Source organism: Triturus cristatus, chromosome 11 (assembly GCF_964204655.1).
Source record: "Triturus cristatus chromosome 11, aTriCri1.1, whole genome shotgun sequence".
Classification (NCBI taxonomy): domain Eukaryota; kingdom Metazoa; phylum Chordata; class Amphibia; order Caudata; family Salamandridae; genus Triturus; species Triturus cristatus.
In genome coordinates this window covers 475,342,630-475,369,506 of record NC_140594.1, presented here as the reverse complement: position 1 = coordinate 475,369,506, position 26,877 = coordinate 475,342,630, and the positions used below count along the sequence as shown (strand labels likewise).

Genomic DNA, 26,877 nt, shown 5'->3' with positions numbered 1-26,877 from the left:
TGCATTTGGTCCAAAAGATTGCACAGCAACCATCAAATCAGCCCCCTGCACCTTGTCCGGCTTGGACCACGACAGACCCCGTAGAGTGCCAGACCTTTGAGGGTGCCCAGAATGGACCCAGCTCAAGTTGATGGACGGCCACTGCTGGCTCCCATGACAGGGCCTGGCCTTAGATTTGAGGAATGGCCGCATTATCTGGCCCTGGCTGATAACCATCAACTCCCGGCAGGCCTGGGGCCTGGTAGCAGAGGCCTGCTCGTGTTACAGCGGCCCAGGCGCCCGCTTTCCGAAAGGGGGGCCTGCTAAACGCCAGGGTGACAGCGACTAATACCAGCCCCCTTCCCTATCACTTAAGAATTTTAATAGACGTAGTGAGAGAGAACACTTTAGCCATTTCCACCCTGCAAGGCTTTGAAGGCCTGGCCTTGCTAATGAGAAGTGGCTTTGCAGTCAAGATGGCTGCGCTGGGACACATCCATTCCGGGGTGCAGGGGCCGCACGTTTTGCTCTTCCGGTTCGTGCAACATCAGATTCCTACCCAGGTCCTGGTAGAATGTGCGGGTGAAGAGAACGACTAAGTGCTTTCGAAAAGCATAAAGGGATGTCATGTAACCAGAATATGCTGCAGTCACTCCCTATGCATCTGGCACGACAATTATTATTTGGAAAGGAGACAAAGTCTATCAGCTAAATTGTTGGCTGTGAAATAAGGAGACTAGAGGACTAGTTCCACCTTCCTCTCTCGACCAACATGATAGATCCAAGCCGAACTCATTTACCTCCTTGGATCTCATTTTACATAATCGCAACAACTCGGCGCAATGAGAATAGGGCTGACATCACTATAATGTCATACACTGAGCAGACCTGAACAAAGCTGCTACTCTGCCTCAGTGAGAGGTTTTAATGCAGCCCAATCAAAAGTGCAGCAATATAGGATGGCCCTGTCAGACTCCTCTGGGGCTGGGAGTTCTTGCTCAGTCAAAGCCCTGGGTAGGTACAGTGAACTATGGGCGCAGTCACTGAGAGGCAGAGTGAGGGCCGTCAATCTCCCAATGCACAGCTCCACTCTTCAGCTGACTACTCATCGGCTAACGCTGGGAAGGGTGTCTGTTTGCTCTGCGACCTTTGAATATGAGAACGGATGCAGGCAAAAACATTATTTGCGATATATAGGAGAGCTTTACTGTTCTGTACACCCTAAGTATTTCTGACAGCACAGAAGCCCCAGCTTGACAAATGTATTCTTCCCTCGTGCAAATCTGTTCTCCCTCCAAATATTCTCCCTCCAAATATTCTCCCTCCAAATATTCTGATGCCTTGGGTAAGTGCATGACCATTTTTTATGTAGAATGCTGTGGGTAGATGCGAATGTGACAAGCACTAGTACCACCTAGGTTGTGCAGCCCATTTCCCCACCTTTTTGTCCCACAATATGTAGAACTATGGGTTAGGGGCTCTATAAAACCTTTCAGTATTTCTGCCTGCTGTTGACATCTGGAAAGGAAATCCAACGCTAAACTCCTGTCTAGTCGAGAATGTGGTGCTCCCGATGTGTGACATGTTTGCAAGATTCGAGAGAATGCAAGCATGTTTGCAAGAACCTACAGAATGGCACTGCACGTCTTTCCTCACTTCTTATCCCTAAGAAGATACTTGGTTCAAAAAGTGACTGCAAAACTAGCCAGCCTAAGTCTGTCTGCATCAATATGTACAGATGGTTGCATCTAACTGTCCAATCAGCTCCAATCTCTAAGATGAGTATGTGTAACAAGAAAAAGTGGAATAAAGCGCTGGAGGTCAGGCGGCAATTGTACCTTTTTTTTTTTTTTTTTAAATCAAGGAGGGAAAAAAGAAGCACAGACATTCTGAGACAAAGGCCCTCACTTGCTGGTAACAAGTGCTAATGCTAGCTAAGTTAAGGAGAAGCAATCTTGTGAAGCAGTACCAGTATCCGTTAAGACATTACAGTCCCGCAGATTCTGAAAGTACCTGCGAGCATAAACCACTGTCGACTCTCACCTAGCTAAGAGGTACCTTTCAGTGGAAGTGCTCCTAAACCGGCTCCCTCTTCTCTTGGGCCACCCCTAACCCTACCCCCTTTTTAGACCAACTTCAGGAAGCAGAAACAGAACAAAATGTGGAAATGTACAAGACATTGTAATTATACTCGACCACTGGAGGAAGTTGGTTTGGCATCATTCTAGACTCTTGAGCAAGAAATGGGGGCTGTTGTGTATTCATAACATGCCCAGGAGGCTGTAATATCCCCATGGCCTGTTGTCCCCATGCTAGGAGTGATTCTGGCATATCACCCCCTTTGAGTGTGGTAGTCCCATGCAGTGTCACCCACCAGGTCTTGGTGAAGAAGAGTCCCTCAAAAGGAGTTTGTGAGAGAGAAGGGCGGAGAGTACCTCACCAATAGCCCCCACCACAAGTCTGCATTGTTTTCATTGTACAATTGGAGGAAAACGTCCCCATTGTTTTTTTTTTTACCTTTTTAATTAATAATATAATTTTTATGACTACCTCTAAATACAATAACTTACAAGTTTATTCATTTAAATAATGTAAAACATTTTGAAAACGGTCAGGAGAGGTTAAACTATAAGTACACACATACACGGAATGAGGCTTTTCCACTCATCTGCGTTTATATTCGAAAGTCTTCCGTGCTGGTACCCTGTTATTTTATTATTATTGTTCATTTTTTTCCTTCATTGTCTTGATAAACGAAATCCGTATCCGAAAGGCTTAGTAGAAAATAGAAAGTTCTCCTTGCTCTTGAGTCCAACAAACAAATCGTAGCGAAAATATCGAGCAGGATGTTTCTGCCAAATTTTTGTTTTGTATTTTTACAAACATAGGAAGTTTTTTTCAGCTGTCCACAACAAGAGAACGGTTTTCGCCACTGGTACCAGCAATTGTCCATGCTTGCATGGATATATTTGTTCCTTTGCTGGTGCGTGTCCATGGCATGTAATACCAGAGCGCAGCCGAGACCCTTGCCTTCGGTGAAAAACCGCAAAATGGAGAGCAAGTAAGATGCAATTTCCACCTGAGTCCACAGAAATTGTTCTTTTTTTATATAAACAAAACAAAATGACGGTGTTTCCTTTTTTGGCCCATGGTTCCAAAGAAGCTGTAGAGTTTTTTTTGTTTTGAGCGGTCTTTCCGAAGAAGCAGTTCTGTCTTGTACGAAAAAGAGACCTCGTGTTTTTTCTTACATGGGGGGCACTACCAGACCGGTCATAGCTGGAACAAAAAGAAAAGTGGATATGTTCAGCATTTTTAAAACATAAAAAATACTTTTACTATTCTAACATACAAAACATGGAAAACTCATGCATGGAAGGTCACCCCTTAGAAAATATTTAGCAAGAGGGCTTCAAATGGTCTAGTGCTGCTGAGGTCTGAGGGCCTGCAGGTATTCTTTTAACAACGGACAGTGCCATTGGATGAAAGTATTAATTTATCAATGGGAAGTGCCATTAGATCTCAGCTGCTAAGCACATTTGATGATGGCTCGTCTTGAGGGGTGTGGCTTCTCCATGATCCACCACAAAAAAAGCTTTGACACCTTCCTCCAATATACACACACACAATTGATACCCACCATCCACATTGTATAGTCACTTAGAGCCCTGCATCTAAGTTTCATTTCTAGCTTTGCACACATATTCTAACCCCCTTCAACACCAACGTAGAAGCAAGGTTCAAAAATTTTGTAACTTACATACATCTTGTTACCAACACAGCACCTGCCCTACGCTTGATCTTCTGTAATGTATAGTTATTGAGGCTTTGCCTGTGGTCAATATAGAAACGACCCACAGGTACCGCCTTCTGTAAATGATACAAGTGATGCTTTTCCCATCACCAGAACAATAAAGGGCTCTCCTTCTGCAAATAGCACAAATAATAGTTCCCCAAATGACCCAAAATGCTCCACTTGGTGCAGCATATGCAAATTGTGAATGTCACCCACTGTAGTGTAATCAAATCATGACTTTCCCAGTCACCAACACAGTAATGTCCCCGAGTTTACAACTTCTGTATATTACACAGAAGACAGTCTCCACCATCGCAACACCTGCTCAGGGTTCACTTTCTGCAATGCACTGTAACCATAGGTTCCTAATGACCAATGAAGCACCACCAAGAGGCTCTACCAGTTCCCTACGTTCTCTCCTGTATCATGTACAAACCATGAATTACTGTGTCACCAACTACCAAGCCCCACCTCTAGCACTAAACATAAATCTTGGATTTCTTCAACCCCAGCACAAAATTAACCACCAAGCTCCATCTCATGCACCATATCTAAATGTGGTCTACCCATCATCCATCATTAACGCAATGCCATTCCCCTGATTCTACCTCTTGCAGCAACACAAACCATAGTGTTACCTGCCATGGGACAGCACCAACCCCCATCACTCACCAAATGCTGACTGCAGACCCCATCTCATACAATCTACGGAGTAGGGCTTCCATTGTCACTAAGACAGAAATTCAGCACTTTACTAGCATAGCACCACCAACTCCTGGGTCTTCCCTGCACTGCAAACAAATCATGACTCGCTTTGTTGTAAAAGAGCACTATCTTGGGGTGGGTGAAATATACATTTTGCCTGTGAAGATTTGCAAAGTACACAATGTTCGCATTTAAATTTGAAATGTCGTGTCAACTTTGGAAAACCTTCATCAACGTGAAAATTCTTGCTAAAAAAGTTTTTTGAAATAGATTTTCTGCAAAAAAACATTATTGTAATAGACATCTCCAACAAAACTTAAAATGAGAGTTTTTGCTGAATTATTTTACACCAAATATAATTTTCTACGATTATTTTCCAGCCATTGAAACTTTGCAACTTTCTCAAACTTAGCAAAACGTGTACAGTTTTGGAAAAAACCACAAGATTTGAGGATGAAAAATGTTAAGCTGCGCACTTCCTTTCTTTTAGACTCCATTCCATAAACTATGCACACATTATTGCCCCCACTCGGAAACAGAGCACTGAATTCCAGGCTCTGATACCACCGCACAAACGGTGGATTCCATCGTGACTACCACTACACAGACTCATATCAATAACACCCATTACTAACCCTAAGCACACACCAACAGCAAGATACGCACTTTATGGTTTTAACTTTTATTAAGGCTTCCCTCCAGTCCATTCCTAACGTAGTAGAACCAGTCACTACGGTTGCTTCACGACGGCTTACACTGTCGCAAAGATAAAACCAAACACTAAATCAACTTTACACCAAGCACAAATCATGGCCTCCTTCAAATGCAGCAGAGCATCTCCCCTATCACTAACTCAGCACTGCCCCAGGCCGCTTCCTGCAACATACACAAATTGTGACTACTAACACAACGCATGGGACTATTTCTGACATAAAGTGACCAACACCTACTCTCACTTATTTATTAGACATTTATCATGGCTAGCCGTCTGATGAAGTGAGCACCTATCCATAGGCACAAACGTTGTTACTGCGTAGAACTCATGGCTTCTTCCATCATCAACTCTGTACCGGCCACTACACTCCATATCATTTACATTGCACAAATCACGGCCTCTTATCGTCCATAACTGATGTAGCATTAACACTTGTCTCCACTCATTCTATGTTCCTAATTCCTGGCTTCCCTACCAGCCACCACTGATACAGCTCAGACCTCTAGGATCCATTTCATTTATAGTTCATGGAAATGCAGCACCTACGATCAAACTCCACCTTCTGCATTAAACATAAATCATAGCTTCCCTCAACCTTAAAACAGCACTGCCCGTCAGGGCTCCAGCTCAGAATTGACTCCATTGGCACACTGTCACTCATCACTACAGCATCATTGACTCGACCTCTTCCACCAAACACAAATCATTGCTTCCTTCAACCCCAACAAGCACCACTCAAAGACCGCAAATGATGGGCTGTTCACAGATCACAGCTTATCATACCACATATAACTTACACATGTCTCGTCCTCCTGCTCTGTATAAAAGTCTAGTTGGCATGACACGAATAGGACAATGACACAAAGGCTTAACATGCTGCACATTAAAAATATCAAGGCTTTACCTGTCACCATCACAACACCAAGCCCCTCCACCCTGGGCCCACCTCCAGTACAAAACAAACATCAAGGTTTCCCACCACCAATCACCAACACAACACCTAGATCATGCATCTGTCTCAAAGCATATGTCCATATTCTTGGATCCAGAGGGTTGTAGAATAGCATTGGAATAAGCAGCAGAATTCCCATTGTCTGAATCTACGAGTAAGCAGGACGGCTAGAATCCTGCCCATTTTCATGAAAGGTGATAGAGAAACTCTTGGTAGAGCCCTTGCCACCAGTGGTGGTTGACGGAAGTGCATACCATCAACCACTGGACTGCATTACTACTTTCTTATATATCTCTTGATCGTAAGGGTGGGTACGTTTCTAAGTGCTCCATTGTGTGATCGCACAGCAATGGGCTATTTTGTTTGAGCCGAGACATGAAATGGCATGGACGGATGGAATATGTTTTATTTCCCAATGGACAAAAACTAATTCAAAGATCTGTAACTCTGCCATTTCCTCGCAAAACCCCTCTTTACAAAATAAGCAAACAGGTAGAGAGACCCTTTCTACAACATAACTTGTTTTGACCTAGTAACTAACATCAGACTAGGATGCTGACAAGACTCCAGCTAGACTGCACGTGCTGGGCTCTGGACTACGAGCCACCTTTTACACTCTTTTCGCCTCAGCATCAGACACAGGAATACATCAGCAAAAAACTGCTCTCAAATTATATGTGCTCATCTTTTTTCACTGTTTTAATGCCATTTTGGTAGGATCAGTATCTGAAAAGAAGACCCTCACTCTCCTCAACTCCACTAGTTTTCGGATGCTTAGCTCACCGAGTCTCCCCTCGTGGGGTCTGAAGTTCAGACCTCGAGCTGCGGTGGTGCACCTTCTCAGCGCTCTGGCTGTCTTGGAAGAGGAGACCAGTCTACATGGAAACTGACTGACCGGAACTGGTGAGAGTGGTTTCTTTCTCTTGCAGGTTTTGCCTTTAAAAGGCTGTGCGTGAGCCTCACTTGTTACTGACTCTGCCCCAGCCTTTCAGAGGGAACTGGTCTGACAAGAAAACTCCTGATGACGCTATTGGCCTGTCCGCCTCTGTGCCATAGGTGAGTATAAGCATTTAATTTCTAATCGTTTGCGTAGTATTCCCATTGTGATTTGGGTTCTGCGATGCAATTCCAATGATTTTACAACCACACTTGTCAGCTCGCGGAATTTGTCAACAGATATGCTTTGCTCAGAGAAAGTACACGTACATGTGATGCGCTATAATCATGCAGTGAAGTAATGCCACTGGATCTGTGACATCATATACATGCCTATGGCTATAGGTTGTGATGTCATCAATACAGGAATATGACTTCACTGCAGGATCAAGCAGAAGGAGTTATCTGAAAGAGAGAGGAACAGATTAGTGTACAATCTGCGCTCAATAAAAACATTTCTTTGCACCGTGACTCATGGAAAACGCACTGTCAAATATATTAAGCGTACATGTATGTAATACAGGAGAACAAATGAGCACTGATTAACCATGCTATTGCAATGCGGTAGTGTCCCCAAATATCCCTCACACAATGGGGTTTCCTCTTTAATACACAGTGCACAAGTCCTACTCTCGCCTCACTAAATAGGCGTAGCACAGGAGATCCGAGGTGGGGAGCAAGGATCTTAGAAGCATCACCAGCGGCGTGTGACCCACACAGGGAAAGTACTGTTCACTGAAAGGCATGGCGTGGGTTTACAAGGCACCATGTCTCAAAGAAACAGATATCAAAGACATCAGAAAAAGAACTCTTCAACATGATGCAGTGACAAGGGTGATGGGTCACTCCTTTCAGCAAAGTGCAGAAGGCCCTTGATGGCATGAAAGGAGGAGTCAGATGGCCACTGGTTTTAAATGTGTGTCCACAACACTCACTCAGATGATTGGGTGGCCACACAAATCAACAAGCAGATATAAACATGAGCAAAAAAAAAGAATCCAACACAGAGAAAACGGGAGCAGGGAGATGAAGAATGCTGGAAATGATAGGGCTGTACTGAAAGGTTGTGTGAAGCCTGCAACTAAAGCAACGAGCTAGCAGCGCTGAGAGGCCTCCAAGAACAACAGGCAATCACCCGACAATGCAGGAAACCCAAGGGGCACTTTGGGCTGGGAGAGACCCGTCACATGGAGGACACGAGGAGCCACATCTTTAGATTCTGTAAGATGATCTCCCTGACTAAACAACACAGCACCATTTGAGAGTAGGTTAAACTAGCACTGGGAAAGCCAAAATGTCTGGCCTTGTCAAGCTGTCGCAATGGTTAATTTGTATTTTTAATTGCGAGCATGTTCCACAAAAATAAAAACAAAACAAACAAAACAATAAGATGTAGCCTAAGAGTAGCTGTCATATGCTTGCAAAAGAAATGTAAATGAAAAAAGTCACAGGTGTGCTTTTTTTATTTTTACTAGTGGTGACTTTTAAATAGCAAGTGTTTTAAGCCCACAGTGCATTTTATTATTAATATTATCATGATATTATTATTTGTGAAGCAAACAAGCATAAATTGCCACCTAACCAGAAATTAAAATCTGAGGCAGCTAAAATGTTACAACTTCTCTTAAAGAATGTATAATATCAACTTTAAAAAGAAGACAGAAAATAAATCACCATCTCATTAGGCACACAAATTGCAGGCAAAATAAATAACTGGTATTTAAAGTTAAGATAACAATGAAAGAAAAAAACACATACACACACATTAGATTTACCTCTGTCACCCAACAAACTATGGGGCATATTATCAAGCACGGCGTGAGAATTATCGCCGCTTTAGCGGCAGAAAACTGCCGCTAAAGCGGCGATAATGGGCTTGATAATATGCCGCAGAGAATTCCCATAGAAGCCCATGTTCTGGTGTCAACATGGGCTTCTATGGGAATTCTCAAGGGCATATTATCAAGCCCATTATCGCCGCTTTAGCGGCAGTTTTCTGCCGCTAAAGCGGCGATAATTTTAACGCAGTGCTTGATAATATGCCCCTATTTTAGGAAGATGGGGACAATGTGTGCAGGCTTTGTGCCATCACTCAAAGTGAAGGGAGCCAACAACAAACGTGGGCTGAGCCATTACCCCATCCTGCAAACTGTGTTGGGGTGAAGTAAAATAATAATACCAGTTTAAGAGACCAATGGATGAAGCCCGTTGACTGAACACCTCTCTATATATATATATATGTATATCACGTATATATTTATATAAACATTGATATGAACATCAAGCTTGCTTGCATTTGTGGATGTCATTATGTGGCATCTGGTGTAGCATCTATGCTGCAGTCATGGTTACTGAAGACTGTAATGTCACAATGCCTGTGCTGCAGCTTGCTTAGCATGAGCTGGAATGTTACCTTTTGAAATGTAACTGGAGTGTAGATTGACCTGTTGCCCTGCCTGGATGAGATCTTCTTACTCTAAAATAAACCTACATCTTTCTACTTTAAACCTGCATTGCGTGATCCTTCTTCCCGTATCACAGGGTCCTACACATTACCAAGCAGTTGGCTTCCAATGTGTGATGGCATCAAGAGCAGTGCCCTGGACAGCTAGGTCTTGATAGGTTGTGTCTATTCAATCGGGTGCCTTGCCTTCTATCAAGACCTAGCTGTTGGGGCCACTGCTCGTGATGTCATCACGCATTAGAAGTCAACTGCTTGATAATGTCACCTACAAATGCAAGCAAGCTTGATGGTTTCCTTTCGACATTTTATGAGCTTGTAGAACAGGTCTTTCTTCGGACACAGAACCAACGAGCGTACGGAGGCCGCCAGGAGACACGCTGGAGCTCAACGCCTCGACAGTGGTAACTGAGCGCATCCTGGGCGTCCGCCTCCAGGAGGCACGCGGGCAACTTTTCACCACAGCTCATTTTGTTTTGAATGCTTTCTGATGAGTTCAGGGAATACAGAAAACTCTGTAATTATCGCAGAGATGCTGCATCTGTGAGGAGCCAGGGCAGACATATTACAGAACGCACTCGGCATTTCATTGGAAACGCGCAAAATGAGTTCTCAGCCCAAGTGGCTACAGTGGCATGTTTGTCCCAGATATCAGGGAAAGTGTTATTTTGCACACTGCTTCTGTGTAGGCGGCACCACATTGCCTTCACCCCCTTGAGGTAGGATTGTGAAGGACGTGATGAACAGCGGTATGATCTAACAGGATGCACCTCTACTGCAGGGCACCCCCGGACCCTTGGGTTCCTGTCTTCTTTCACCCCATTCCTAATGCATGGTTAGACTGAACCCCCAATTAGATTTCTGCCCAACCCAGGGAAGCCTTGTCCACGGGCTTCCTTCCAGTGCTTCATTTGAGCCAGCGGATGCCGCTGCGGACAACCAACACTCATTTTTGGGGATTTCCACTTATTTTTCTTCTTCAGACATTTACCGACAGCGAGATAGAGAGAATTACACAAGGGGGAAGAAGGAGGAAGACGGACAGTCCGTCACAAAGGAAAATCGGGGTCCTGCAGGAGTGACATAAAGAGGCAGGGAGTGTCTGGTGGTGGGCTGAAGAGGCCTGGTTGGATTCGAGACTTGATGTTCGGCGCACTGACATTTAATGGCACCGGTCTTTGGTTTCTGGGCGCCAGCACTCAGCCTTTCACAAATGAAGCACTGGGAGGAGCCCAAAGATAACACAACCGTATGACTGTTTTGGATCTTTTCTCTGTGTCATTGCATGATGGGGAGGAGTAGGCGGTGCCTTATGGAGGTATTTGCCGTCCACCCTGTAGCCCGGTCCCAGGCTTTCTCAAACAGTGGTAGAGACCTGACTACAAGGGGTTTACTCATACCAAACCCGACTGTATACATTTTATCAACCTCTCCAGGATGAACAAATGAACGGACCTACTGGAGTTTGACCCTCTGCCCATTGAGTCATACACAAATTCCTATTGCTGGTGCATCCGTCCACTGAGCTAACAGATCCACCTCAAGCCAGGACCAATTGCCACTTTCCTTGATACTTGCTGTTGGCAGAAAGGAAAGCCGACTAAACAAGACCCTGGTTGCGAAATACTAATGGGTTTCAGTGTAAAAATGTGGGAACTTTCCAGGAATCCCTGTCTGGGGTGATGAATGGGTAACCTAACGCTGGCTCCCCAAAGCGCTGGGCGATAGACCAGTTGTCAAACAAAATATTCTCCATTTCTGCATAACAACTGGGACATTTCACTCAGGCCTCCCTTAACGAGAGTCATTACTCTTAGCCACTTAGAGCAAAACAACTTACGAGACACTGACAGCCAATGGAGAACCTGTTGGGTATTTTGCGAGGGAGGGTGGTACTGAGGAGCGGGACTGCTGAAAGTTTCCAGAGCGGGCCCGAAAGTTCCAGCTTGCTTTAGAATGGCCCTTCATGCAGAACTGGCATTCCATAAAGGAGGGGCAGGCACCAGAAATTAGGGCAACGCAGCTTATCAACAAAATTGATACCCAGAATTTGATAGGCCTGTCAATTATATCAATTTTCTACCCATTCTCTAAAAACAGCATATATTTGGTCTCCGTTTGTACCCCTCCTTACTCAGCACTATTTCTCTCCCATGCCCCATTTTAAATCATTTACCACCCGCCTCCTCCCGCCGCTCACTCCCACTGCAAATGTCAGATGCATTCAGTGCATTTGATGTGCAAAAATATTTTATATCTCTACACCATAGTACCTACTCTTAATATCCAGTGGGCCTAGACCTCATCGGCTGACATCCACCATCTAAATTTGGGGTGACTTATTGTCTCAGTGACTTCCTCTAGTCATTTTTGGGTTATTCCCTGTTGACGCCGATCACTTCCAACCTCATCGCTGTGGGTTAAGTGTGAATCTTAGTGTTGGTGCCCATCCCCGCTGTGCACTAAAATGTATCCTAACTTTGCTTGTAGGACTGACTGACTTACAGATTCCACACTCAGATATCCAGATGTTTCTTACATTAATTAAAGGTAATTTAAAAAAGGAGTTTCATTCACTCACAAACTTACATGCACTTAGCACAGAAAATAGTAGGTGCTGCTGTTGTGAGCAAAAACGCAGACATTTTATTGACTTCGCAAGGCACGGGTGACCCACCAAAATTCCAAGCTGTGACTACTTACAAGTACCACTTAGATCTTTGAAGGCCGTGTATCAACAAACATTTCAGTCTTAGGTGCATGGTCACGCAGCTATATGACAATCTTTGCATATGTGGGAAATTTGGGACCGGTTATGTTTCCACACTCCCCCTACTGTACCAGGTTGTTGTGTAAGGTCTTCGAGCAGACAGCATGGGGCCTGAACCCCAGAGTAGGCCTCAAATGGAGGTTTAATGACAGAAGTGAGACGGGGGAAGTGATAGCGACCTCGGCTGGAGGGCAGCCGCCTGCTCTTACCTCTGAAGCCATTGCCATTGCCACTGGAGCAGGCCGGAGAGGGGGAGCCCTGAGGCCGGATGACCGGAGCGAAGGCACTCTTCTGTTTGACGGACGGGAAGACGGAGGAAGAGAAGGGGAGGATGGAGGCGCCACTGGAGGAGCCGATCGTTGGGCTGGAAGGCATGACTGTAAGGAAGGCATTCATCAGCATCGTACAAGATACATGCAATACAGAAAGATACAAACATTGCCTGACCCCAAGCCACAGAACTGTGCAACCTCAAGGAAACCCATGCTCTCTAGAACCATCTCTAGCTCGGTACAGGTGCTCACACTGGAGGAAGGCAGAAGAGTGGGGGAGAGTCACTGTCTCAATTTCTACACGTGGTTTGTTCATCCACAAGGAATCAAGGAAAGATGACGTCGTTTCTCATGTAAGAATGCCAGGGTCTAATGGTGAGGGCACACTTCATTCTATTGGAAACCTTGACAATCCAGGAGAGTAACACTTTTTTGTTCACTAAGCGCCTGTGGTACTTTATAAAATTGTAACTGAGTTGATATATGTACAAAACCCTATATTCCACACAGACGCATGAGATCTGGAAAATAGTTCACAGTACTTTATCAAATATGGAATATGTTTAAATGGATCCTGTGAAACATGGGTTTCGACCTCAAAAAACAGCCCAATATCACATAGTTTTACTTTAGTTCATGGCTCAGTCACCATGGTAATCATGGAAATAAAAACAAATGTGAACATTTATTTTAAAGCAGTATACACAGGTAGCTGCACTATAGAAAGAACAGCATCAACATCTCCCAATTCTACGGGCAGAATCTGTTTTAAGCAAGTATGTTTTTTTCTAAAATTCCACAAATTGTAAGAACATAGTTACACGTTTTCTCATATCTTTTCTGAAGAGAACCAAACAGTCCAGTCCAGTATTTTTACTACTATATTTACCCATTTGAAAAAAACTCCTTCTTAAGCTAACTAGCCCCAGGCCTCATGGTTTCTCATGCCACCACAACCCCTTGATGAAACAATATAAGACCATATTACATTTTTACCCGTTATGTATTCTCTCGATAGATAGCTAGGCAAACAGACAGACTGACAGATAGATATATCATTCTTTACTCAATAGAAATATTTATCCCAGTAGCTTAATCCAGCCTGAATAAGCATCCTTGGTTGTTTTTAGTAACATTAGTATGCCCATTAGGTTATGAGACAATCTTATTCATAGTCTGCCTTCTCATCATCCAGGGACATGACAATTAACATTATTATTTAAGTTTACTGCACCTGACTGGTGCAGATGGATGAGAAGAATTGTATTCTACTGACAGAAGTGCAACAGTGTAAATGAAACCTAGGTTATTGTTTATTAAACTATAAAATATATAATGCTTGTGTAAGGGTATTGTACCATTAAGTTAATGACCCGGAAATCTGATATGTTTATACCATGTTTGCCAATAGTTTAGTGGAATCCACCCAAAGCACTTTAAAACACAGATCATCAGCATTCAATAAATATGCTAATGACTTCAAAACCAAGTGCCTTCATCCATATCCTGGCACCCACCCTTTCCCTGCAGGGTGTAGTCCAGCAATATTAGTTATATCTTCTTTAGCATCCTTCAAGAGAACACATGTGCCTTGCAGCAGAACATAATGTTGGCCTGACTCTATTCCTAAAGAAGTGCTGGAAGAAGAGGGGCATGTCTGCTCTCTCCCCCAACATCCTAATCCTATTCCAAAGAAAATACCAATCCAAAACTGATGATAATTGACCAAGATACTTACTTCCGTAAGGGGAGCCTGTGGGTGAACCGTTGATGAATCCCGGAGAGCCAGGGACACCCAGGTTGGACATGGGTACATTGCTGTAACCATTCATGCTGTTGCTGGGAGTGCTGTAGTTTGACTGTTGAGGTGTTGAGCTGGTAGAGTAACCACGCGGGGATATGCTGCTCGTGTTACGAATGTAACCTGGAAATGTATGAGGGAAAAATGTACCGGTGCATTAGACATGTGGGCATATGCACAGTTAATTTGTTCTTGTGGTGTTAAAAGTAGCAGGTGCCCCAAAGCCATTAGACTGGCTGTGTATCAGTGTTACTATGCAATCCTATCTCTCCAGTAAAACATTTTACATTCTAGCTCGCCATCAGATCAACAAAAATAAGCAAATAAAGAATTCCTAAAAGGGAAATCAATCGAAATAATACAATTATTTTAAAACTAAAAGAAGAGAAACAGTTGTAAATCTCTAGAAGGAATCAATCTCCAATAGAACAGAGACAACTCTAGTTCTCCATCAGGACAGAGAAAACCCTAAATCTGCAGCAAGGGGGATTATCAAGAGCCTCGAGGAGAAGAAACCCAATCCTTGGTCTGCAAGAGATGACAGGTAATGGGCAATCTCTAGTATAGGAAGAGCAGTTCACACTCCTGCATTAGATTAAAGACAATCTATTACCATACAAGAAACTTGGCAATTCAAGCTCTCCAGATGAAGTGTGCACATTATAGTTTTCTAGCTGAAACATTTCAATCATAGCACTACTGCAAAAACAGCCATCCAACTGGTACAGTTGGTCAGTGACAGTCCTAGCTCTCTAGTAGAAACATAACAATTTTGCTTGAGATACCAGCTCAAAAGTGACCTTATAGCCCCAGCATAAGGCTGGCAGTCCCAGCTAGAAGGGGGTCGAACATATCAGCCAGACTTGCCGACATTTGAGGTCATGAAATGTACACTTGATCTGGGCTGGTTCCTTACCTTGGTTGTTGCCCTGTGCCGACTCTGAGATGCTGACCCCTAACTGGCTGCTGTACGAGTTGATTCCCATCATGCCGTGGGCCGGTGAGCTGGACAGGGGAATCTGGCCCGGGTTCCTGGGCACGCTGTAGAGGGCTTCTGCAATGTCAGCGGCTCGCTTCAGGATAATATCCTGCAATAACAAGAAAGTAATTTGCGGCACACTGCAGAAATGGCCATTGATGAGAAATATTTTTCAGATAACTCAGTATGAAATGCATGTGTGAAACGTACACAATTTAGTTTTCAGAACATTTTTTATTTTTTAACTTGGTATTTGTGTAGTTAATGTGGGTAGCTTAAATCAGGCAAGAGTCACAATAGGGAATTATGTATTAGTAGTTTATCATGGGTACTGTGCCAAGAAACAAGAAGATGACAACAGCATGAAATAGGATTATTCTTGTAGCCACTTGTTAAAAAGCATATTGATGCAAAAGGAAATAAGGGCACAGAAACACTACGACAGTGACCGATTAATTTATTGGGTTATTGATAGAATGGATGAGTCACTAATTACTTTGGCTGTACATTGACCACCATACATGCATGTAGAACATTTTGTGTTGTTTAGAGGGAGATTGGCAGTCAAGATGTATGATGTGATAAAGCCATTAGAGTTGGAACAGGGTCACTGTAAGGAACATGCTGCAGTTCTGGCCTTCAGTTGAAATACTGAATCAGAAAAGCTTCTGCTTTCTTTATAAGCCACTCCCTCGCACAGGGTGGCTGGATGTTTATTAGGAAATCAGTGCTCCCGTAGTGGGACATACTGTACCAGGCCTGAGGCTTTGCTATTAAGCAAGTTATATCACATCAAGTGGTTATAGTAGCTTTTAGGACTTCTAGCAGCATTTTTCTGGGTAACCTTTGTATGCATCATGTTGGGTGTTGTAGAATAGTTCTGTTTAATGCTAATGCTATATCTGGCTGCACAGTGGCCACATTCATCTGCAACGGCTGCCTGCAATATCCATGAGCATCGACGTCGCTGACCCCTCACATTAAGAGTGTGGAAATGTCACACAGGTCTTCTCATTAATCCTCTCAATCAAGGTATCCACAGATAAGCACTACAGTGTCCTCTTTCGGACGACCCCATAGTGCAAGCCCTCTAGTAAACCCAATTATTGTCATGCCCCCACTGGCCACTAGGTGCCAGTGCCAGTGCTCAACCAGTTCAGCCCTACAGACAGCAAAGTATGCCACAAGCATTCCTCACATGGAAAATTACAGCACCTGTTGAGCACTCTTTGTACGGGTTCTGAGGGCCAGAGACAACACTTAAGCGGACCTCTTACCTGGTTATTGTGCGGTGTGCCATAAAGTGCTTCTACTAGGTCTGCTGCTCTCTTCAGTAACATTTCCTGAGAAAACAAAAAAAAAGATAGGTGTGAAGTGAAAATCTTCTGTACACTTTAGGCAGCAGAGAACGAAGAAGCTTTAGCACAGATAAAGCCTCTACAAGGGGAAAATGGCATTTAGTGGTGGTAGCTCTTGCTCTAGGGCCCTGATTACAAGTTTGCCAGCACTGGGGGAACGGTAAATTTACATGTGATAGTACCATTACCCTGTGGTATCTCCACCCCAGTACCATCCAATTAAAAATGAAAGCTCATGGAATGGGGAATTACCATGTGCAACTGATTTTTCCAGTGGTAAAGCCACAAATTCCATGCGATAGTTTTGCTGTGGCTGACTTGTTAACAGGGTCTAAGAATCTTCTGAAGCACTAAATTCTCATAAAATCTCAGTAATCTCTGTCAGCCTCTCAGGCAGTGAGCACGTGACTGACTGCCCCGGCTGCTTCAGTGGTCCCGGCCTGCTAGGCAACCCTCCCCTTACCCTAGAGAGGCTAGTCTGACTCGCGCCTCCTGTGGTGACCTCTGTCCAAGCTCGTGGAAGGGCTAGGCTCTTTCATCTTGCCGCCTGGGAGCTATCCTCGGTGCTGAAAAGAACCAGCCCTGTCTATCCCGGAACGAGGATGTGCAGAATGGATTCTGACACAGACATACAGGAAGTGACAGTGCAGAAAAATACCAGTGAGCCTCTCGTAGCCAATACAACTCACCCGTTCGCGTCTATCAAAGCAGCTACAGACCCTAGGCCCTGTGAGGTCAGTTCTAAGCAGGAGTCGTCTTCTAGCACTGTTGTAAGCAACTCTTTGAAAAGAGGCGAAGCGCTTTACATCGCCCCCACTAGTGCGTTCAATGAAAAGCATAAGCCCACGTGACATGACATTGTTACCCCTTCACTCACACCTTGCAAACTCTAGGCAATCATTGTCAGAGAATAACTAATTTACTTCGGGAAAAGTAAAACATTTTAAAATAATGATAAATGGACCACACCGTAAATGATAACATGTTGGTTACAGAGCTCCAACTTATTCACTCGAAAAATAACGCAATCGATATGTCTCTTTTGTCTTTATGGCACTACTCGGGTAGTGCTTTGGAGTTCTGGGAAGATGACAGTATGTCCTCTACGCAGTTTGCAAATAAGATTTTATATTTCTTCCCAGGCAGAGTAAGGAAAAGATCCTTAAAAGAATCTGTTACTTTTCTTTGTTAAAAAAAATTCAAATCAAATTACGGGTCAGTTTTTAAGAATGCAGTCCTGTGCCGTAATTAAGGTCGGAGCTTAGGGTCCTTCTATTCATTGGTTATGGGACGAGCCTCTGTTGCAGCCTTGTGACCTGTTAATTCCTAGCTGTGTGCAGGTGGGGAGGGACTTTACCGAGGGCAACAGAAAGAGGCAGCTGGCAAGGGATGGGCCAACAAAACATGCAACATGTTCACATATCACACCCTTGCATCCAAGAAAGCAGAACCATGTCACGTACAGTTTCTCTTTGTGAATAAATCTATTTTAATATTATTTCGAGGAGTGAAGTGACCTAATAGGGAGAAATGTCAGGGGCTGCTCCTCCGTAATGGCAGAGGAGCGTCGCTCCACTGGTTAGAGTCCGTCACAGAAAAATAAAATGATATTAAAACAATACAATATTATCATTTTATTTTTCTGGGAGGGGCTCTGGCTGACAGTGCATTCGTGGGGTCCGGGCCATGACAGACAGGAGTGGTGGGCACTTAGAAGTACGGGTATATGTTTGGCCAGCTATCTTAGGCCAGCCAAATGGACATGCACACTTCTTTTTCTCCAAACCAGCTGTGTTCACATCCAGGTTGCAGAAAAGCAGCAAGCTCTGAGGCACTGTCTAAGCGGCAGACCCGGCCACTCCACACCAATCCTGGCCGTGCTCTCGCCGCACGAGAACGTCATCTGGATTGTCTGGGCAGCCTGTGTCTTCCCAGAGACTGCCAGGAGTGAAGCAGCAAGGCGGCCGCCAGTGGCAGGGCAGCGAGGGGCACGTTTTAAAAAAACTTTTATTTTTACCCGCAATCCCCCGTACTTCCCCTTCCTACCCCCCCACTTTCCTTGTGCGGCCGCCGCCACTGTAAAATTAGATATCCCAAGGCTAGTATCTCTGGTCAGCAGGGTCGGAGCAGAGTCAGTCATGTGTCATGGGGAACTTGACATTTATCTAACCCTTTCTCAGCCGTTTCTGTCTTTCAGAGGCCCTTGTGCGCCTCCATCTCAGAACATCTATTGGTGTCAGCACAATCTCTTGATTCAACAAGTCTACAAGAAGACTAACTGTTAAGGTCACAGTGGGGTGACTGGGCAGTTGGCACTCACCTTGGCTAACCTCTCTGGGTCGCCTGGATGCCTAGGGATGACCTTCTGCAGTCTCTGGAAACCATAGTCTATGGTGGGCTCATTGAGGGCTGAAAGAGAAGAAGACCTCTGATTAGAAATGAATGGAAGGAGCAGAACCACTGAAAAAACTGCTACTTAATACAGGAAAAGCAGTAGGACATCATACTTCAAATAAGGGTGGTACTGTGTAATGAGGTGAATACAAGCCAATCCTGGACACAGACAAGCTAGAGAATATACATGTCTCTATCTTCAAGACAATAACACCCTTTTATTATCACATTATCACATTTTATTTATAGGATTTTATCTACAATGCTTACATTCCTGCCAAAACACAGAAAAAAAGAAATTAATTTGAAAATAACTACAGTCAATTTAAATAGTTAAAACAATAATACATCTTTTTACAAAACAACACAGGTTCGGGGTCTATCAATTTGCATATACAGGCAGAGATCCCAAACCTCTCAAATTAGATAATGACAGGGTACATGATTAGGTTTGAGCATGTAATAATTCCAATCAAACACATAGCATATGAGCAGTTTCATGGCACAAAATTTGAAAAATCAATCTTCCATGGCAAGGCCCCAGAAGGCCTCAAAACAGCAGGTACCAGGATCTGCTTCAAGTGCAAAATCACGAATATGTGCCTTGCTTGAAACATGAAGGCTCTGTTAGACATTTAGGCAAGTGTCCAAAGTTGGAACAGTTACCCGAGATACCAAAGACAGTTTCAGAAGTCTTCGGGTAGGAATCACATCCAGTCTTAATTTTCAATAGCGGTTTCAAAATAAACCTCATAATACCTAAATAAATTAATGTGTCTACCATGCTTCCAGTTTTTGAGCCTATACGCAGAAAAAAACCTGAAAATCAGAGATTCCTTCCTATCCCAGGGCATTTGTCTCATTTCCAAATGAGCATAAATGTACATTCCCGCGCACACAAAACATCCTTCTACCAATCTTTCTGGGTATAGATAACTCCTTATTAATTTGACTGGGCTAGCAGGCCTAAATTTCAAAGCATTTTTTCGAAGCGGTTCTTCAATCTCATCTAATTGACTTGCTCTTTAGCCATCCTCATGAGAGCATGTTAAGTCAGCGCTGGAAAGAGCTTAACCTTGTGGGCCTTGATTATTTAATTAATGTATCTATTCTAAGGCCTTCCAGACCATATCCTACCCAACCTATCCAATATTAAAGTTAAAGTCTCATTTCTCATAAGTGATGTCCCACAACGGGATTGTGATAGATATACACCAGTGCTCATGACCACTCTCTAACCTAGTAACTAAAAATACATTATTTATAAAGATAAAATGCTTTTGCTTTGCATATGTGTGGTATATGTCAGAAGGTTTCCAGCTAACATCCTGGCAAGGCTGGCATGGAGTGTCCTGTTATTTTTCCATTTAGACACTACACATATTTATATCCATAAACAGTGCAATGGTCCAGCACTTATGTTATTTAAGATCCCCCTAATAGATAATACAGCAGGGACATCTTACATCTCAGTACAGACCATCAAGAGAGAATCATTTCATTTAAACCTACTCATTTTCGTAAATGTATAAATAAATCTCCTCCTTTGGCGATAATTGTATGCTCTAATTCCTCCTTGTTACAAGCTAACATTATATAAAGTTTAACTCAGAATGGCTAACTAACTTACAAATCAATTGTTTCTATCCTAATTTCCCAGTCCTTTCTGTATTGATTCGCCTCTATCTATAAACACTTGCGTCCCCCATACTGCGACATCCGCTAATACCACTCTTTAGAAAGACCTAATTTCTACTAAAACATGTTTCTACTTTATAGTTCCAAGAACAGGCTATGGCAACACCTTACTCTTCAAATCTCCCTAACTCTATTTGACACCTTTAAAAGCTAAAAAAAAAAACAGGAAGGAAAGAAGCATTAGGGCGGGAGACTAAAACTGTTCCAATCTCGCTCTGCTGCGACCAAATTTGTGTACTGAAACTGCTTTTTCTGTCTGAAACTCTCTCCGATGATGCCAAGAAAACCTCACATAATTTGATTCAAAACGTGAAAGTTTCCTTTTGAGCATTCACCTATGTTTGTGTTTTGCCTTACCCCCTCCATCTTTGCCATGTGTCACGCTTAGTTTTTTTCCACCTATCATGCTACCTTTATCCTTTATGTGTCTATGTGTCCCTGGTTCGTGGGCTAGCACTTCTTTGTATTTCAAAATCCTAAATTCATGTTTGCTATATCCAAAGTTCTCTGGCACACTTCAGGTAGTGATCCAATATTTAAAACTAATAAATAAACAAATATATTTAAATCACCACTCAGGCTCATGCACTCATCCAGAAAAGAGACCTTCAATTCACCCGAATAATCTGCTCTAAATCCAAACTGTAACCAGGTGTAGTAACACCACTCTCATCAGGCCCGCAAAGGACTGAAGCCGCAGAGCATCTCCAATGTGTAACTGACTAATTTACAGGGCAAGGATGTGGCACACAATCTAGCCGGTGAGTTATTGACTTCCTCCTTGAGAATTCAGAACTCTTACCTGCATCTTGACCCATTATTACGCTGCTACCTGATCTGGTGTCATCCACTACCCCATGAGCCTCACCCCAACGATGCAGGTTTGCAGTGTCCACCTACCTGTGTAGATGAATCTCCCAGGTGCTCCTTTGCAGAACTGCTTGGATTTGTACGACAGTGTGACTTCCACCACGCCTGGAATGTGTCGGGGTGGAGTCTGGACCCGGATTGCATGGGGCGTTATAAGCTGGGAAGCGAGGAAAGAGAAACTATGTCATGATTTCTTCCTTTATTTAGAATTTCTGGATATTACTAATTCACCCACATTCAACAAGGCTTAAGGCAGTAGCAAAGCAGGTCCCCCAACAGATGCTATGGCTGGTGCCGGGTAACGTTTAATCACCACAACTGTTAAGCATGCACTAGGTTTGCATTGGCGGCTGCTGGGTAACCTGGATCAAAGAGGCTCAGAGAAGAAAGGCCTTAACAACAATCTAGAGATTCCTCACCGCCCCAGCCCAGCCTAGCTTTCAGATTCACTAAATCTCCTGGTTTACCGCTAGACCTGTCCTCCTTTGACACCTTTGTTTCAGGCTCCGTTGCAGCAAAGCACGCTCTAAAAAAAATTCTCATGATTCATTTTTTTAGTCAATAATTAGTAGCATTGTGCATAACAGAGTTGGTTTTAAATTGCTTTTCTCTTTGGAGAAAAGTTGCCAAAGTATGTGCTGTACAGTTGGGGAGATGTAGTCCCAAGTCACTTCACAATTCTAGCGACAACAACAGACAAATTAAAGCTTAACTTTCATTTTAAGCCTCTCTTACAGCTGGAGTTTTATATAGTTGAGCTGTCCTAGGGTGGCATTGGTCAACTGAGTGCTCGCAGCAAGGCATACATCGAATTAGCTATCTTAACAGGGCATTAATCTACTGAGAAATTATTAATGGGGAAATAGTCAACTGAGCTATATCAGTGTGTATGTAGCCCACCTGAGCTATTTCGCATAACAAATTAAAGTGCGGATTCAGTCAACTGAGAGCTACCTCAATGATGCATTAGTTGGTATTCAGACTTTACTATGGTACTCGTCAGCTAAGCAATCTCAATAGGGGTGAGTCAGCTGAGTCATAGTCCTAGGATATCATGCAATAAAGTTATCTCAAAGGGTCATTAGTCAATGAGCCAATGCTAACAGGGAGTGAGCTAACTAAGCACTTAGGCAGAGTTGTTTCAATGTGGCGTTAGACATTATTGTAAGGTAAGCACTAGTCAACTGAGCCATTCCAATGAGGGAACTAGTCAATTAAATACTACACTGGGAATCTGAGCAGTCTTAAAGGGGATTAGCCGGGTAATTTAAAAGAGGCATTACTCAAGTGACCTCTCATAGAGGTGTGTTAGTCATATAAGCTATCTCAATGTGGCCTTAGTCAACTCAGTCCAATGGGACCTCGGATACATTCATTTTCTCCGAAGGGTCTTAGTAGATCTATGACAATCATCAGCTAAACCATCTCGATGGGCACTTATCAACTTAACCTTCTGAAAAGATTATCAGCCACCACAGCTGCTTTCATGTGGCATTATTCAACTTAGGCAGCTCAATGGGTTACTGCTTAACAGTGCTAAGGAAACTGAACAACATCAGTAGGGTATCAGCCACCTTACCCATCTCAATGACGGCAGTGGTCAACTCGGTTATCAGAATAGTGCACTCAATTGAAATATCTGAAAGGATATTAATCTAGTGAACAGCTCTCAATTAGAATATTATATCTCCAAGGTAGAGTTTCAATACTACTCGGTTGGAAGAGTTGCACGCTATTAAATTGCACAAAAAGAATTAACTACTTAAATAAACTCTCAGTGCTCTACTAACCACCTGAGCTATTCTGAATAAGCCTTTCGCCATCTGATCTATGGGGCAATATCCAACTGAGGTTTCTCGGTGTTGCGTTAGATTTATGGTTTTTTTTCTTCCATAAGTCAAACAATTACTTAACCATTAGCATAGAAATATACACTTTTGAATCAAGAAAGAATTAACACAATAAAAAAATGACGTTTCTATAATATTGGAGCTTGGGTTTCTTAACTGCAAGCAAGCTCTCTGAGTAACAGCAATAACGTGCTAGCCAACTCAGCTAGTAAAGAAGTTCATCAAGCCAATTGTCTTGCTTAACAAGATATCTCAAACATAACCGTGCTACATCATATGTTCTTTAAATAGACAACTGGGATTTTTTAGGGCAGTACATTGAGTTCAGGTCGAATAGCATAGCTTGTGTTCATACACATTCACACCAGCAGCATGCAGAGAGCAGCAGAACAAAACAAGCAGGGGGCCTACCTCGCTCCACACCAGCATGGTCCCAAACACAACCTGCAGGCCATCGAAGAAGTTGTCCCCGATTATGATGACCATGGCTCCGCCCGTTGTCCAGCCCTCACTGGGGCTGATGGCTTTGATGCAGGGGGTGGCTACAGAAAGGGGGGGAAATAATCAGTAATTAAATGCAATGTAACTACAGGCGATTCTTTTTTAACATTTTGACCCTCCAACTCGTCCGACCTTGAAAAATGCTCCAGAAAGCAAGAATTAACTTTTGGCTGCAAGTTCTCTTAATTGCTTGAATTTCCTTCCCTGGCACCCAGCATCATTGAGGCCACGAGAGACCCACAACAGTGCAAGGTAGTGTGGGGGCCTAATGGAGCCTGCAGAAAGTGTTTTGAAAACTTTGTCATTAACGTATTTTGGTTAGTCGATCGCTCAGCAAGGTACAGGAAACAAGGTGCTCTGGCTGGGGTTTCCTCGGCGACCTCATTATTAAATAGATACTAACGGGTTTGCTTTTATTTAACGCTTCCCCATAAAAGTGTTTAGGATTTTTTTTCTCCTTTTTTCTGATGGATTTGGTAAACCGTGCGACAAGTCTTTTCTTCCATATGTGCAGGGCTCTGGACTTCACATCACACCAGGAACCCAATGTGGTTTTGCAGGCCTCTCCAAAGCCAATCCATCAAGCAGTGCAGGATGCTGACAGGGTCAGAGTTGGAGGAGAACTTTGGCGGGGCTCCAAAAACATGCGCCTACTTTGAGCAGCCAGTCAATCACATCCAATCAGCCCAGGGAAAAGGGGAAGGAAGAAAAGCTAGACCGCCTCGCTGGAGCGCAGAATCCTGGGATTTTTTTCCCTTCGCTATTGCGCTGCCCGCTGGGGGAAATTAACACGGCTGCAAATTCTTTACAGATTCAATCATTTTATTCCAGTTCATTAATTCTTCTTTGGGTTGATACAGGCCAAGCAAAGGAAAAGAAAAAAATGAGAGGGCAGGGTAACAAGATCTCATAATGTAATAAAAGCCTGGCCTATGTGTATCAGCGTTAAGAGGTCTTTGGCGTGCATTTGTTTAGGAGGCGCGGCGGGTGGAGGACTGCTGCAAGGTTCTCTGCTGTCTTAGCTTATTCACAAAATAGGCAGAGTACATTCATTGATGAGGGTGCTTGCCCATCATGCTTTGGGAGCAACTAATATTGGCCTTGCATGTGACCTTCACAGCAAGTGACTCATTTCGAGGTGCCTGTTGTGCTATCACTTCATTCATTACTGTACATTTGGGAATGTCCAAGATCACACAGTATATCACTAGGATATGCTGGCTGTATCACCATATTTATGAAATTAAAGTTGGTAAAGCAATTTGTAAACCACCTGACCTCAAAGTGAGGGGCTTATGTCTTGCCCATTTCTGAAAGGAACACTCACGCATAGATCCTGCCTGTAACCTAGATTCAAAGTAGGGGGCTCATCTTAACACATGCTACATGGGCTCAAACCAGATAATCTGTGCGCCAGCTAGGCTTTCCAGACCCATGTATGTAACCAGGGCACAAGCCAGGCACCTGGTAAAAGTAAGATAGCATCTGATAATGTCCCAAGTAATGTAAATAAGGACTAAGTAATATTAAGCCTTCCAACACAGACTCTAGATAAATGAGCCTAAATCCACATAATTCATACTCAAGTTATGTTACCTGGGCCCAAACCATATAAACCAGACTGGGGCTAGGTACTGCAGGTTCAAACAGTGAAGTCCTGGCTCAAATAGTTAAACCGAGGCTGAAGTCATACTTCGTGTCAAGTTATAAAACCTGAGTTAAGTAATACAACCCGGGGTCAAGTCATAGAACATAGGTTTTAGGGATGCGACCTCGGCTGATGTCATACACCATGGTCTCAGGTCTTGAAACATGGGCTCAAGCCACGATTCTTGTAAAACTATGCTTAAGTTACTGAGCCGGGGTTTAAACGGTGCAACACACACCGATGTTGCTTAGCCATGCCTCATGCTGTACACGAACTTGGACTCAAGCCCATAACCTGGACCCAAGCCATGTATCCTCCACCCATATCATGTATCCTTAGCTGATGTTGTGTAACCGCAGCGCAAGCATTGAGACTACGATCCCATTATACTATCCATGTTCATGTCATGCAACCTCTGCCTCAGCATACATCTGAACCCGGTATAACACTTTTAAACATCTTTAAGACCTGCAAACGTAAGTGGAGAAATCAGTATGCTGAATTGATTACTGAAATTGTTGCATTATGCATCAGAATTTGGCTGCTCAGATAGCTCTGGAACAGATCACCCAAACCTCCTTGATAGACTCTGCAGGTGACTACCATATAAAGGCAAAACCTTAGAGTCTTATATATTATTTAGCCCCCGGCATCTCCACAGAGTCAGAACCAGTCGCTAGATTGCCAGATGTTTTGGGTGAGATTACTCAAAGATATCTGCAGAGCAACTTTGGAGACATTTTGTGTACATTTGTGTACATTTGTGTACATTTTACATTGTACATTTTGCAAGATTTTCCCTGGTTTATTTTGTGCGAATGACTTTTCAGAAGCATGGCTTGTAGGGGGAATTACACACCTCACTGCAGTGGAAAACCCTAAAAAAACATACTTTTAGCACTTGTATTTCCAAATCCAAGATCCATAGGATTTGAGGAAGAAATCATTTTCCTGATTAGGTGCCACATCCGACTACTTTTATTACAGATTCAGGCACCTTATAGCTGAGTGCAGCAAATAGTCACTTTGAGAGAAACACATGTGCTTATTTTAAAAAGCACCGGTGGATGAGTATACTTTGAGAAATACTGAATGCTTATTTTAAAGTCCCTTGAGTGAATACTTTTACTTCAAGTCGTACTGAATGCATACACTCATTTTAAGATGCATTGGATGTGTATATTTATTTTAAAAT

General features: G+C 43.3%; 1 protein-coding gene across 4 annotated transcripts in view; it reads right to left on the bottom strand.

Moving 5' to 3' along the window:
- Positions 1 to 1,841: 1,841 nt before the first annotated feature.
- The window catches only part of EBF2 (EBF transcription factor 2), a 191,344-nt gene continuing 166,308 nt past the window's right edge, over positions 1,842 to 26,877 (bottom strand). For 2 of the 4 annotated variants that reach the window (XM_085632771.1, XM_085632769.1), the window contains exons 9-16: positions 23,945 to 24,075; positions 21,714 to 21,840; positions 19,042 to 19,130; positions 16,641 to 16,706; positions 15,301 to 15,472; positions 14,322 to 14,507; positions 12,521 to 12,688; positions 1,842 to 3,255 (exon numbers count right to left, since the gene is read on the bottom strand). In XM_085632771.1, coding sequence (XP_085488897.1) covers positions 3,224 to 3,255; positions 12,521 to 12,688; positions 14,322 to 14,507; positions 15,301 to 15,472; positions 16,641 to 16,706; positions 19,042 to 19,130; positions 21,714 to 21,840; positions 23,945 to 24,075 — 971 coding nt within the window. In that variant the 3' untranslated portion in view covers positions 1,842 to 3,223. Of the gene's footprint in view, positions 3,256 to 7,413; positions 7,486 to 12,520; positions 12,689 to 14,321; positions 14,508 to 15,300; positions 15,473 to 16,640; positions 16,707 to 19,041; positions 19,131 to 21,713; positions 21,841 to 23,944; positions 24,076 to 26,877 lie in introns of all 4 variants that reach the window. The other 2 variants (XM_085632772.1, XM_085632770.1) reach the window with 2 other exon arrangements.